Source organism: Channa argus, chromosome 1 (genome assembly GCF_033026475.1).
Source record: "Channa argus isolate prfri chromosome 1, Channa argus male v1.0, whole genome shotgun sequence".
Lineage (NCBI taxonomy): Eukaryota > Metazoa > Chordata > Actinopteri > Anabantiformes > Channidae > Channa > Channa argus.
The window spans coordinates 51786318-51801540 of NC_090197.1; the positions used below are offsets into that span (position 1 = coordinate 51786318).

The 15223-nt window shown below is 40.0% G+C and overlaps 1 protein-coding gene across 29 annotated transcripts in view; it reads right to left on the bottom strand.

The window, feature by feature from the left end:
• The window catches only part of col13a1 (collagen, type XIII, alpha 1), a 136909-nt gene extending 123951 nt beyond the window's left edge, over positions 1-12958 (bottom strand). For 23 of the 29 annotated variants that reach the window (XR_010910659.1, XR_010910639.1, XM_067475415.1 and 20 more), the window contains exons 1-2: positions 12345-12957; positions 8355-8424 (exon numbers count right to left, since the gene is read on the bottom strand). Coding sequence is in view for 27 of the 29 variants with exons in the window: in XM_067475415.1 (XP_067331516.1) it covers positions 8355-8424; positions 12345-12656 (382 nt within the window). In the remaining 2 variants the exon portion in view is untranslated. Of the gene's footprint in view, positions 1-8354; positions 8425-12344 lie in introns of all 29 variants that reach the window. The other 6 variants (XM_067475347.1, XM_067475333.1, XM_067475454.1 and 3 more) reach the window with 2 other exon arrangements.
• Between the last annotated feature and the right edge of the window lie 2265 nt (positions 12959-15223).

A 15223-nucleotide genomic window follows, 5' to 3' on the forward strand; every position in this document is an offset into this window, starting at 1 on the left:
AAGACAAAGAAGCTCCTTACAATGCATGGAGGGTTTCACTCCAAACGTTACGCGGAAGGAAGGAGGCAGACGATTCGTAAGTGACAGAGCTACTATCCAGGAAGAAACAACCAAGGTCCATGAATATATCAGGAAGATGGCCCCAGGTGATGATGTTCTTAGTGAATACATCAGGCAGCAGAAACCAGAGAAGCAAGGGATTCAGGAATCCTCATGGAAGGACAAAACCCTGCACCATATGTACCAGGACTCCAGCTTGCAGTGCAAACATGCCCCTTAAATAATCCAACAAATAACAGTGAGGTGCAAAATGCTAGCAGGCAGGGTCTACATGCCACTAAACATCTGTGCCAAGTACAGGCTGGAAGTCCCAAAGTCAAAATGGGACACACCTCCAAAGGTGGTTGAGAATGACACAGCTAAGAACCTGAGGGACTTCCAGATACAGACTGACAAACTGGTAATGGGCAACCAACCCGACATACTGTAGAAGAACACAAGAACATGGCCGTAGTGATAGATGTAGCAATAAAAGCAATAGCAACATTAGGAAAAAGAAACAACTTAAAGGAAAGTTATATACACTACTCACAAAAAGTTCAGGATATTCAAATTTTAGTGAAATTTCAAAACACACACAAAATGCCTATAACCTTTTACAGGTGAGCTTAATTTGACCTTCTCTAAACTTTTGAATGGACATGTCCCAATGTTCAGTGTTTTAGTATATTGCATATCATGCTGTTCTCTAAAAGGTGATTAACCGTAAATATCACATGATTTGTGAATCATGTCTGAAAATTTATTTAAAAAGAAAAAGATGAAATATCACATATCAAGTATTCAGACCCTTTACTCGGTATTGAGTTGAAGCACCTTTGGCAGTAATTAGAGCCTTCAGTCTTTTTGAGTACAACGCAACAAGCTTGTAAAATAAAGAATTAGATCAGTGCAAAAGTTTGTATCCCATATTATATTCACAATAGAAGGGCGGCTGTAGTTCAGTTGGTAAGGGAGTTGTCCATGGACTGTGCCAAAGTCAACACGCAGACAATGAAGAGCTGTGACGACCCTGAACTCACGGGATGAGCCGAAAGAACAACATTTCAATAAAACAATATTTTTTATTCACAATAGGAGATAAATTAACATCAGATGTTGAAACTGAGATTTTACTATTTCACGGAAAATATCAGCTTAATTTGAATATTATGACAGCAACACATCTTAAAGAAGTTGGAATAGGGGCAACAAAAGGCTGGGAAAGATATTGCTTCAAATAAAAGAGTATTTAACAACTAATTAGGTTAATCAGCAGCCTCTCGAATGTAAAGATGGGCAGAGGTTCACCAGTCTGCCACAAACTGTGCCTAGAAATTGTGGAACAACATGAGAACACGTGAAAATTGAAAATGGCAACAGGTCAATAACATTGCTGGGTATAATGGCGCATTTTAAATAGGCAAAGCCTTTCAGATGTCTTTACACAGTCGGTCTGAACACAAGGGCTGATGCTCCGCCCAAGAGGTGCCTTTTATATGGTCTTAACTGGCTACAGTTGAAACCGCCCCCTCGTTGAAACCAAACTAATTTGTGTGTCTTTGTTAGGTCAAAGGTGTGAACGCTCTGTGATTACTAAGCTGAAACTACCACCAACAACAGACCAAATATCCACTTCACCAAAGAGCAAAACTTTCTACCTACAGTGATTCCAAACTCACCCTAATAACTAACATACTTCTTTAAGAGTATCTCCTCCTCTTATCACATGAACATGCTTCTTGCAAGAAAAAAAAACTGTTACTATATTGACATGAGTCTTAATTATGGACTCCAGAAAAACTAAATAAAATATAAAGTGTGAATCCTAGGATTCATGTACTGTAATATGATTGTACTAATATGCACTGTGAGTTATGAAATCACAATGAGTGACAGTCAGTCACTGCAGACTGCAGAGTTTATAGAGTTAATAGAGCTAATTTGTGTGTCTTTGTTAGGTCAAAGGTGTGAACGCTCACACCTTTGACCTAACAAAGACACAAAAATTAGTTTGGTTTCATGAGGGGGCGGTTTCCGCTGTAGCCAATTAAGACCATATATAAGGCACCTGTTGGACTGGAGCATCAGCGTTAGCCCTTGTGTTCAGACCGATGGTGTAAAGACATTTGAAAGGCTTTGCTTATTTAAAATGCTCCATTATAGACCCAACCAAGTCCTAAAAGTCCAGCCCGCCTACTTTTTTTTATTCCATATAGGGGAGACAAAGTGCCCCATGAATCTCAATGACCATCTTTGAGTCACGCAACTAAACTGTGTTACACCAAAACCTAAATGCATGTTTCTGTCTTTAGCTACAGACATGATCATAATCAGAAATACTTAATTAATCCCCAAAAGGTAAATTGCTTTTGGCCTAGATGCTCAATGCCAGAGTAGGAAATTGTGCATAAGAACATGACATATAATCATAGATAATAAGTTAAAAAATAAAATATAAAGTAAAAATTTTATTCAGATTATCTGATCTCAGAGGGAGGAGTTATAAAGATTGATGGCCACAGGAAGGAATTACTTCCTGTTGTGCTCAGTATTGCACTTTGGTAGTATGAGTCCTGCACTGAAGGTGCTATGTGTCACCAGCATGTCATGCAGAGGATGGGAGCCAGGCTCCATTATCCCTTGGAAAGCATCTTTCTGTTTGACATTGCTGTTAAAGTGTCCAGCTTAATCCCCACGATGTCATTGGGATTTCTGATAGTTTTAATGAGTCAGTTGGTGTCTGTCGCTTTCAGTCCACTGCCCCAGCACACAACAGCAAATCGCACTGGCAAACACAGACTCATACAATATCCTCAGCACAGACGTTAAAGAACCTGAGCCTCCTCAGAAAATAGAGGCTGGCCCTTCTTGTAGAAGGCGTCAGTGTTCTTACCCCAATTGATTGTAAATGGTAAATGGCCTTATATAGATATATAGCGGTGATGTTTGGCTCACTCAAGGTGCTTTACACTGCTTCTTATTCACCCATTCACACTCACACACGATATGGAAGTCAATCACAGAATCCTTTGTCAACAAAGTCAGTGATGATTCCCCTGTTTTCCTGCTCATTCCCCTCAGACACACAGCCAACAATGGCAGTGTCATCTGAAAACTCCTGCAGGTGACAGTGGTGGGAGTTGTACCCTCATGCAGAGGGTAAAGGGTAAATGTTCTGCACTTATACGGCACTTTTCTACCTATTGGCCCTCAAATAACTTACACTGCTTCTCATTCACACTCACAATCACACACACACCAATGGAGGAGCTGCTATGCAGCTGTTTTTGCACAAATCTAACTGGTAAATCCAACTCATGTCATATTTATATAATTGGAAGATTATTCCATAACATAAACACAAAATAAACCATAATATAAAAATATAATAAAATTAATTAGCATTAACTTTGGTCCAATGTGCAAATTAATTTTTAATGCCCCACAATCACCATGTTTTACTTGCCTGACAGCCCAATGTACTTGACCTAAATACAAAATATGCGTATTGAAATATAAATAAAATATATAGGGATGTCGATAAACAATACATGTTATTAACATAGAAAACATAATATTAAATGGTAATAATAATATACAATCTCTGCTTTTTAAATGTAATTTGCAAATTGGCGCAAAGAAGCAGTGACAAATATGATTATGTAGGTTTACTGTAAAAAGTGATCTTTGTGTTTCTGCAGTGTGTTTCGAAAAGAAACTTTACTCTTTTGGCACTTTGAGGACTCAACCACTGCGTTTACCTCAAGAAATCAGGATCAAATTACAAAAGGATGAGACAACATACCTTTACATAGACCCTTCATCAGTATCATTATTGGTTAGGAATAAGCATTTTACCTGTGGGAGACATTTAACTTTCAAAATTCATTAATTCTGTGCATACTGATCTTTTTTCCCCTCTGTTTTGACATTTTATCACTGGTTAATTTTTTATGTTCATGCCATTCATATTAAATGCAGGATATCACCATGCACATGTATGTAATGTTACAACAGGTGAAGTGTAGTAAAGAGTCTGATAGTATAACCTAAGCAGTCTGAACTAATTATTTACATGACCGTGACACCCAACATTTATATTGTGGGAAGAAAAATCAGCACCTATCATAACATGTAAATTGTGTGCAGGTAGTTGACAGATTCTTTTCACTGAGTAAAACACAACTTTAAACCCCTTGAAACACTTTTAAAGACAGCACAACAATGTGAAACTCGTGCAGACACACCCCCCAAAGATGAGCACTTGCAGTCAGGAATGATGGCCAAAGCTCTCCAATGTCTCTACTTTAGTCCGACCTATTTAAAAATGAGATGCCTTGATTTCCTTGACAATCCTTCCTTTCATTCAGCCTTTAATTGCCTGAAAGGCATTTGGGAGGCACCATCGAACCAACACAGCATTGTACAGAAAAAAATGGCAAAGGTTTTTTTTGCCAATCTTTGGTCATTACAGTGTCAAAATTAAATAATCCGTCAAGAATGGGCATATTTACACGTGACTGACCTGTTGCCTCTGGATTACGTTTGCAGGGTTAAGCAATCCTGTCTGTATTACAACCCACAGTGCAGTGTGTCCTAGTCTTAAATACATATATAACATCTTTTACTATTAACTGTACTTCCCAGGTTGTATCAGTGCGACACAAATACCAGCCCGACCAACTCAGCACACTGTGCTTTTTCACACATGTCAAATGTCTGTCTAATTACAGCCTTTAACAAAGTCTTCTACAAGCTGTTTCTATAGTATTAGTACTATAATATTGTAAGTGTGAAAGGCTTTTAATGTGTTAACATTTGACAAGTGCCATGCTAAACTACCAATAAAGGCAGTACTGAGACTTGTAAGCTCTACACTTTAGTTTTTTCTGCAGATTTCAGTACCATCTGGAAAACAATTCAGATGTCTATGAGAATAACATCTGAGTTTGAAAATGAAGCTGAGGTGCATGTGTGTTTGTTGGACTTCCTCCAGTGCAAACAAATGCTGTTTCATATACTTTAGATTTTTAACTCTTTGTTGCAAGTATCCGATTAGTGTTGGTCAAAACTAGTGATGATGTGAAAGGCCCACACATCTAAAATGTATCAGTTATAATTCTTAGACTTGCATAAAAGTATATACAACTTCAATTCATCCAATCTACTTTTTTCACGATAATTCAGATTCAGCGGGCGAAGATGCACAAATATTAGACTTTAGATGAATATCACAAAGTTTTGTGGACTGATGAGTTATTTTATTGGGACTTTATGTGATAGACTAACACAATGTGTCACTAACTAAAATCCAATGGGACCAATTGCCTTCAGAAGTCACCTAATTAGTAAATTGAGTCCACCTGTGTGTAATTTAATCTCAGTATAAATACGAGGTCTGTTAGAGAACATCAGAAAACAAACAGCATGAAGACCATGAAACACACCAGATAGGTCAGGGATAAGTCTAAAGCAGGATTAGGGTATAAAAAAATCCCAAGCTTTGAACATCTCATAGAGAAGTGTACAATCTATAATCCAAAAATGGGAAGAGTATGGCACAACTGCAAACCTACCAAGAGATGGTCGTCCATCAAAACTGACAGGCCGGTGAATGAGAGCATTAAGAAATCAGAGGAACAGACAAAAGAGCCCATAGTCACTCTGGAGGAGCTGCAGAGATCCACAGCTCAGGTGGGAGAATCTGTCCACAGGACAACTATTAGTCATACAATCCTCAAATCTGGCCTTTAGGGAAGAGTGGCTAGAACAAAGATGTGAGACCAGAGATGTTGTTCGGCTTAGAGACAGTGGCACTGAAGAAATGACGAGAGGCAGAGCTGGAGGTAGCAGAGCTTAAGATGTTGAGGTTCTCTTTGGGAGTGAGGAGGATGGACAGGATCAGGAATGAGGACATTAGAGGGACAGATCATGTTAGATGTGTTGGAGCTAAAGTCAGAGAGGCCAGATTGACATGGGTTGGACATGTTTAGAGTAGAAACTGTGAATATATCGGTAGAAGGATGCTGAGGTTGGAGCTGCCAGGCAGGAGGTCTAGAGGAAGACCAAAGAGGAAATTTATGGATGTAGTGAGAGAGGACATGAAGTTAGTTGGTGTGAAAGAAAAGGATGCAGAGGTGAGAGTTAGATGGAGGCACATGATTCAATGTGGTGACCACCGAAAGGGAACAGCTCAAAGGAAAATAAGAAGAAGAAAAAGGCAAGAACAAAGCCATTGTTAAAGCCATAAGAAGTCCCCACAAGACATGTGGGGGGGAAACAGCAAACATGTCGGAGAAGGTGCTCTGGTCAGATGAGACCAACATTGAAACGTTTGGCCTAAATGCAAAACGTTATGTGTGGCCAAAACCTAACACTGCACATCAGACTGGACAAACCATCGTCCATGAAACATGGTTGTAACAGCAACGTGATGTGGGAATGCAGGGACAGGGAAGCTGGTCAGAGTTGGTGGGAAGATGGATGGAGCCGGTTTATTAAAAACCTCCTATAGTCTGCAAAGACTGGGTCGGAGGTTGAGCTTCCAGCAGGACAACGACCATAAACATCCAACCAGAGCTAGAATGGAATGGTTTAGATCAAAGCATATTCATGTGCTAGAGTGACTTAGTGAAAGACCAGACCTAAATCCAATTGAGAGTATGTGGCAAGACTTAAAAAGTGTATTTTTACAGATGCTCTCCATCCAATCTGACTGAGCTTGAGCTTTGAACGTTGATTTTGGAAAGAATGTGCAAAATGTTCACTCTCTAGATGTCCAAATCTGGTAGAGACATACCCAAAAAGACTTGCAGCTGTAATTGCAGCAAAATGTGGTTCTACAAAGTATTGCCTCAGGGGGGCTTACAGGGGGATTACAAATGCACAGCACACTTTTCAGATATTTATTTGTTAGAAAAACATTTATCACTTCACAATTATGTACCACTTTGTGTTCTGTCATATAGAATCCCAGTAAAAACATTTACATTTGTGGTTGTAACGTGAAAAAATGTTTAAAATTCAAGGGGTATAAATACTTATGCACGGCACTGTACAGACTGACAAACTGGTACTGGCAAACCAACAGCACATAGTAGTTGTGGACAAACAGAAGAACAAGGCTGAAATGACGTTGATCTCAAATGACAGCAATGTCAGAAAGAAGGTAGAAGGACCGAGGGCTAAAGGAAGAGTTCAAAAAGATGAGGAAGATGAAGGCACAAGTGGTCTCTATGGTAATAGGAATATTAGAGGCTATGAACCTAATGTGAATCTGTTGGAGCCACTCCTGGAACAAAATCTGAGATCTCTGTCAAGAAGAGTGTAGTCTTAGGAACAACTGAGAGCCTGGTAGAGGACCCAAGATTTAAGGAAGAAATAAGACCACATCGATATAGGAGCGAGTGGGAAATAATATACACTGTATAGAGAGAGAGAGAGAAAGAAACAGTGCTCACCAAAATTGTTCTCGTTGAAACTCTACTACAAACATTGAGTCATAGATTATGTAATTTATATTTTTCTCTCCCTACTCTTGCTGTCACAATTGTCTATACTGTTAAACAGTGGCACAGAAACCTGACACTGTAAAAGCAAGGAAAGCGGATCTGCTATGTTCCTTTTCTGTCAGCAACCGTATCTAAAAAGTTAAAACATTTATTTTAATTAAATTGTACAAAGGTAAATACATTAATGAATTAAACATCCTAAGACTGTTACTTGTTTATTATTTAAATTCTGTTTTCGAGTGTGAATCTGCACCAAGCAAAGTTAGCATTGGCAGTAGCCCACTGGTTAGAGCTATAATTATCCCAATTATGATGGGCATCCCTGCTATGTGGCTGGGCTCTGGTAGGGTTATTGCACATGAAACACAGCGGCTGCATGGCATTTGCTATAAATGGTCTGCACTTATATAGCGCTTTTCTAAATATCTCCGAACATTATCTCTGCAGATTTTTTTTAAACAGGTCGCACCACACGTTTTGCTGCACTTGCTGACACCTTCAGTGCACTTATTGCGTTAGCTACCTTCTTTCTCTCTTTAGGTTTAACGTCAGACTACACTTGTAAGGTTATAGGTTATTATGCTGTCAGTTCCATCACATTTTCGGGTACCTCTTATATAAGTTAGGCCTAGTTGCAGTCAAGAGTCAAAACCTAGTCAAAAACAGTCAGACCTGTATCGCGCATTGAGTTTATGTTGGCCAGATGTAATATCCCTGTATGTCCGGTGTCACATTTCCTTCGTACATATGTCAAATCAGGAATAGAAAGTCAGAAAGATGAATGAAAGGTGAAGTACTTACCCGGGGGACACAGACAGCTATGATGAGAATCTCTCACTTCCCGTGTCTTCGGCTGTCGCATTGCAAGCTTCTGCACAGAAAGCACAGAACAAATTTAGAAAGTTCTGCTGTGATAATTCATTTTATCACATGTCCAAAATGACTGTACATACTGTGTCAATATGATAATGGACTTTCACCTTTTAAATACTAATGCTTACTGTTGATGGTTACTCTACACTGTGTGTAGAATGTAGAACATCATGTGCTGTGGTAGCCTGATGACTGCAAGGCAATTATGATAAGGGTAAGGTTACAACCAAACATTACACATTTCATTCTCAACTACATAGCAGTTGTGGTAGTGGAATCCCAGCACAAGCTGTTCAGGGGGCTTCGGCAGTTGCTAGGTTCACTTACTCTGAGCACTCTGGCTATATTCAGGTACTGTTATCCTGGTTTGTAGGATGAAGTCCGTCCTTTTAGTGTTGTCTTACTGTCCAAACCATAACATTATAAAGTGAATCGTATGTGTCTTTCTGAAAACATTATGCTGTTCATAGAAAGATTATTTTCTTTGAGATATAGCCCAGAAATTCAGGAAAGAAGCAGCAGTGGAAGGCTCAAGTGCACATATGCTCAAGGAAAAAACTTATTTACAAGTGTCCTCCTTGAGAAACTCCTTACTGCTCCTGATTGGTGCACTCAGTGTTGCCCATTAACATTAACAAACATTAATAAAGATGGTGTATGTCTGAAGTTGCATTTGCTTAATACTAAGACTCGGTATGATCAGATAAGTCTTATGTTTGTACAGAGTTATAAGGTGGGGTACCACTGACCTTTACACATGACTGCATAGCAGCTCTCCCATCTGTGTGTGAGTGTGTGTGATTGTGGGTGTGATGGGTGAATGAGAAGCAGTGTAAAGCGCTTTGAATACAAACGTAAAAAAGTGCTATATAAGTGGAAACCATTTGCTTTATTCCTGAGGATGGATGACCAAACTGTTGAGCACAAATTTCCCTTGACAGACCTAATTCACATTAATGTTTCTTCAAATTTATTTGGTGGATTTTGGCACAAATGGAGAAGAGACAAATGCAGAGCTGTGCAGCCATCGGTCTCCCTGTGGCTGCACAGCTCTCTGCCAACCGTAGCCTAACGAAAAGTCACAGTGACGAGAGTCTGCCAGGAGAGAAATATAGTGACCATACTTCTGGTTAGCCAATACACATTCATACAGTTTATGACTGATACCTTAATTCAACACTGTTTTGTTTTGAGCAATGAAGGAACTCTGACTAATTCATTCCTTTCGGGACAAATAACACAGCTGGTTGAGAGAATGTTTATAATTGTTCACTGATTGACCGAATCTAAAAATGTAGCATGAAGACTGTAATGTTTCCTCACTTATGAAAGAAACTACTGTGTGTGTGTGTGTGTGTGTGTGTGTGTGTGTGAGGTGGAGAGACAGAAACCATTGAAGGTACATGCCACTAATGCAACAATGTGACAAATTAGGGTTTAACTATTGTCCAAATCCATAGCTTGGCTCTGACTTTGACTTTGAAGACATGGTTTAGTTCATATCTCATCTTACCGTTTGCAGCACTGTTGAGCTCTGAGAGCCTTTAAAAACACAGATGACCTGTAGTGTCCCTGATCACAACACACAGTGTTATTCTTCAACAATCCAAATGTTACTGAAATAATGAGGACGGATTCTGTGCTGCATGAGAAGTGGTGGATAGTGGACAGTGTTGGGTTAAAAAAACCACAAACATCTCTCTCTTTCTACAAAAAGCCACATCTGTGCCTCTCTCCCATTAATAATAACTATTTATATACAGTGAGCTAAACAAAAAGGACTGCTGCATCACCCCAAGCCTGTCTGGAGACAGAAATTCTTCTCACTGGGCCCCACGGGGTAGCTCCAGAACCAGGTGCTCTCTCCAGATACTATTACAAGCACCTTTAAATAGATCCAGTAGGTGTTTTGTAAACTTATACATGAAGGTGTGCTTTAGCGAAATATGTAACTTCTTTCCTTTTTCAACTTTGTTCTTTGTCTGGTGTATATTCAATTGTATTACTTTTCATTTCGTTGTCAAGTACTAGTTTTTAGTTTCAGTATGTACAAAACACATGACTGCATGTGTACAAACTGTGAACAAAGTCACTTTCACCAACAGGCCAACGCCGGCTGACGTCTGACAATTGAGTACAATTTGAGAGACACCGCAAAGACTAGGCTAACACCTGACACTGCCAAATACTGTCCAACTGCGGATGGTCAGGTTGGTGTGGCCTAGCCCTTAATAAAAAGAATGACCAAGGACATCCAATAGTCAGAGTGTGTTGTTTTATAATGAAACGCAAGGCAGGAAGTCCATTTGGAGAATTCGTTTAAAAGCTTACTAGAAAGCCCACTGATGTGCAATATTCACAGAAAGGATTTTCTAATTCTGCCAAGTTATCAAGGCAGAAACTATTGTATCATTCATCATGATGATCACAAGAAAAACCCATTGAAATATGGCATTAAAATTAAAAATACTCCACTATAAAGGTTTGTTTTCATGTATAAGATTGGTCAGTTTTGTCATTTGGCAGATGATGTCAACTGTCATTCAGTTGTTTGGGTGATGTTTTTACGAGAATATCTTCTAACTGGTCCTAATAAAGGTAAAGACTGAAGATGAGATTGTAACACTGAAGGTTAAATGTCAAAATGACCACTTATGTGTGATGTAAATTTTGTTACTTGCCCAAGTCCGCAATTGTGTGGGCAAGCAAACCAAAAATTTTAGTGGATGTGTGCAGACTGTTCTTCACGTGAGCCAAAGGACTTGTGCATTGTATGAATGCACCTTGACATTGTTCTTGTTTAGCTTTTTTTGATGTCACTGGTCACCATCATGTTTTGTAATGTACATTGAACATGTCACCATATACTCATTTCTAGTATAAATAGAAGCATCTGCCTGTTCATAATTCAAGTCTGTTCGAGAACAAGGAGAAAGCAAGAATTAGCCTTTAGGCAAAGCAACCTAAAAAGGGGAAAACACAGTCACTTCGGGACTCTGGGGGACAGATTGTTTGACACACTGCATGAAAAACTATATTCATAATTATTTAAATGGGATTCTCCTTTTCTTTCTCTTTGCCCTCTACACAGCCTAAGCAATCAAGACATATTTCTGCCAACCCTGAACCTGTTTCTGTCCAAGGTTTCTTTTAATTAATGGGAGTTCCCCCCATTGTGAAATCAAAGAATTGCCAGATCTCTGTAACTTCAGTATTCTGCTTTAAGATCCAAACTAATTTTGAAATTGGAAGCATAATGCCCCATCATATGAAGAATGTAGCAGATTGTCTGACTGGTGCTCAGATCAAGGCCTACAAGTCAAACTGCTACTGCAGATTTTCATCAAGCAAGCATCAAGAATTTCTCTTCTGCATGGACCCTGTCAGAATTTACCAGACCTGACAACCAAATGTGTATGGCAAGGAAGTTAAACTAAAACCCTCAGGTTCCTTATGAAACAAGCCTTTGTTAAAGTGCATAAAGTATCCAGGTCCAAAACACAAACCATAAAATCATTAAAAAAAAAAAAAAAACGCATATGGAAAAACAAACACTAATTCACTACCCAGTGTTGTTTCCTGGAAAAGCAGAAGACGAAGTCTGAAAACATGTCCAAAGAGTAAAAAGCCATACAAGTTGAGATTTCTGGATGCTGTTACCCATTTTCTTCACTACGTCCAATGACATTGGTTTGAATGAATTGTATGTTAGAAAATTAAAGAAAGTGTGAATAAATGGCTGAGTAAATTATTTTTTGCTGTCTAGATAACTTGTGGATTGAGTCTAAAAGGCAATTTACAGTAAGCTTATTCATTCCAATGCTAAATGAGTAATATCTCAGTTTCAATTAATCCTAAATAAGATTTCCCTCTTTATCAAATAACATATTGATGTTCCTAAAACGCTACACCACTCACTTCGTCCAGGATCTGGTCCAGTCGACTCAGGATAACGGGCTCCACCTGCTCAATGGACAGCATCCAAGCGGAGAGCTGCGCGTCCCGCTGGTGCTCCAGACTTACTATTCTGGACTTCAATTCCGAGGTCTGAACAAAAATCGCAATGCAAACTCCAAGGCACAGGACACATGCTGCAACGCAAACGGTTACGCAGGTCGAATCCCTCCAGTTTCTCAATTTCGACGGTTGCTGCTGTTCGCAGTGCGTCCTCCTCTCCTCACCCGGTTTACCAGCAACTCCCCACTTCTGATCATATTCCATTTTAGACATCGTACTGTGGTGTTCTTAACATGCAAATCAGGGTAATTATACGTATGACTTATCACAAAACTGCTTTGCAGATGTCCTTTTCTTCTTCAGACTATATCCAAGTTATTCAATAATTTTCCCAATTCACAGCAACTGATATATTCCTCTGCGTTCCGCTCTGTTTCTCCATTGGCTGCTTTGGCTCGGAGCGATCCCACTGTGCCACGGGTCGGCCGTAATTGTGCGTCTCTGAAACCCGAGCCAACCTCCACTGCCTTTGCACAGCTCCGGATGCCACGGGCCCTTTGCTCGCTCTGCACGCTCCTCCTCTGGTAGGCGTTATGTTGAAGGGCGGGGCGGGGTTCGTGACAGAGTTGCTCCCTCTTTTGAATCACATACCTATTGAGTTATATTTTTAGGATGAGTAAGGCCACGACGCAAAGTTATAGTGTCAGTGTACGGCTCGCACGCTGACAAGTACTTCTTAGCTCTGTTTCCAGGACATAGAAGACCTGTTGGACATGATGGTAACCCACTGTTTTCTGTCCCGATGGCTTTACATCACTTATTTTTTTCCACTATAAACTTCTACTCTACTACATTCCAGAGTCTACTTACCTTACTAGTTCTTTTCAAATTAAGATTTTACATTATAGCAGACTGAGTATGGATGTAACAGCTGGCGAGTTGTAACACCTGTGGTTTCACCAGGGATAAGAAAGGAATCATAATTTCAGTTTGTACACACTTCTGCATTTTGACTGTTAAGGCTGAAAGTAGGAGAAGAGAGAACTTATTGAGAAATCAAAGCACATTTTTTTTAAACCATTATAAATAAAACGATGACTTAGATTAAAATGAAGTCTCAAAATTTGATGCATTTTACCCAGCTAAAGTAAAGCACCAGTGTAATATAGCTACCAGAACAATGACTGAGTGGGGCAGGTTTTGAGACATCTTAAAAAGGCATCACAACCATTTCCCTACATACAATATGTAAGAAAACATTGTTGATTTTTGTAATTCTATACAATGCCTTAGCAGTCTATAGAGTTTATTTAAAGATGAACCATGCCTCCTTGGCTTCTGCCATTATGACGAGGTTACAAATCTGAGATGGAGGAACAGAGATCGGAGGAGCTACGTTAGAATGGTACATGATAAATTGCTTACCTTACCATTATCAGCTTAACTGTACATACAGCTGTAAGATAGTAAATGCAGTGGGTTGTGTCAGGAAGGGCATCTGACGTAAAACACATGCCAAATTAAAAATGCAAATCGTGACAATGACTTCCATATCGGATCAGTCGGGCCCTGGGTTAAAGGGCTTGAACCCTGCTTAGTAGCAGGGTTCAAGTTGTTCTACCATGGGTCAGATAGGACGAGAAATGGAGTGAAGATATCCTGAAAGAGGAGTTTGTGAGGAATCTTCTAGAGGTCATTAGAGTATCAGACAGGTTGATGAGTCTGAAGCTGGAAATTGAAGGGGTGATGTTCAATGTTGTTAGTGGTTATGCTCCACAGGTAGGATGTGAGTTAGAAGAGAAGGAGAAATTCTGGAGTGAGTTAGATGAAGTGATGCAGAGCATCTCCAGAGGTGAGAGAGTGGTGATTGGAGAAGATTTCAATGGACATTTTGGTGAAGCGAACAGAGGTCATGAGAATGTGATGGGCAGGTTTGGTCTTCAGGACAGAAACACAGAAGGACAGATGGTGGTAGACTTTGCAAAGAGGATGGAAATGGCTGTAGTGAACACTTTCTTCCAGATGAGGCAGGAACATAGGGTCACGTGAGCAGAGGTAGAAGCACTCAGGTAGACTACATCTTGTGTAGACGTTGTAATCTGAAAGAGATCAGTGACTGTAAAGCATTGGTAGGGGAGAGTGTAGCCAGACAACACAGGATGGTGGTGTGTAAAATGATGCTGGTGGTGAGGAAGATAAGGAGGACTAAGGCAGAGCAGAGGACAAAGTGGTGGAAGTTGAAAAAGGAAGAATGTCGTTTAGTTTTCAGGGAGGAGCTGAGACAGACTCTGGGTGGTTTGGAGGTGCTTCCAGATGACTGGACTACTACAGCTAATTTGATCAGGGAGACAGGTAGGAGGGTACTCGGTGTGTCATCTGGAAAGAGGAAAGCGGACAAGGAGACTTTGTGGTGGAATGAGGAAGTTCAGGAGTGTATACAGAGAAAGAGGTCAGCTAAGAAGAAGTGGGACACTGAGAGGACTGAAGAGAGTAGACAGGAGTACAGGGAGATACAGCGTAAGGTGAAGGTAGAGGTGGCAAAGGCCAAACAAAGAGCATATGAGGACTCGTATGTTAGGTTGGACACTAAAGATGGAGAGGTGGATTTGTACAGGTTGGCCAGACAAAGAGATAGAGATGGGAAGGATGTGCAGCAGGTTAGTGTGATTAAAGATAAGGATGGAAATGTATTGACAGGTACCAGGAGTGTGATGGGAAGATGGAAGGAGAACTTTGAAGAGTTGATGAATGAGGAAAACTAGAGGGAACGAAGAGTAGAAGAAGTGACTGGTGTGGAGCCGGAAGTAGCAAAGATTAGTAAGAGTAAAGTGAGGAGGACG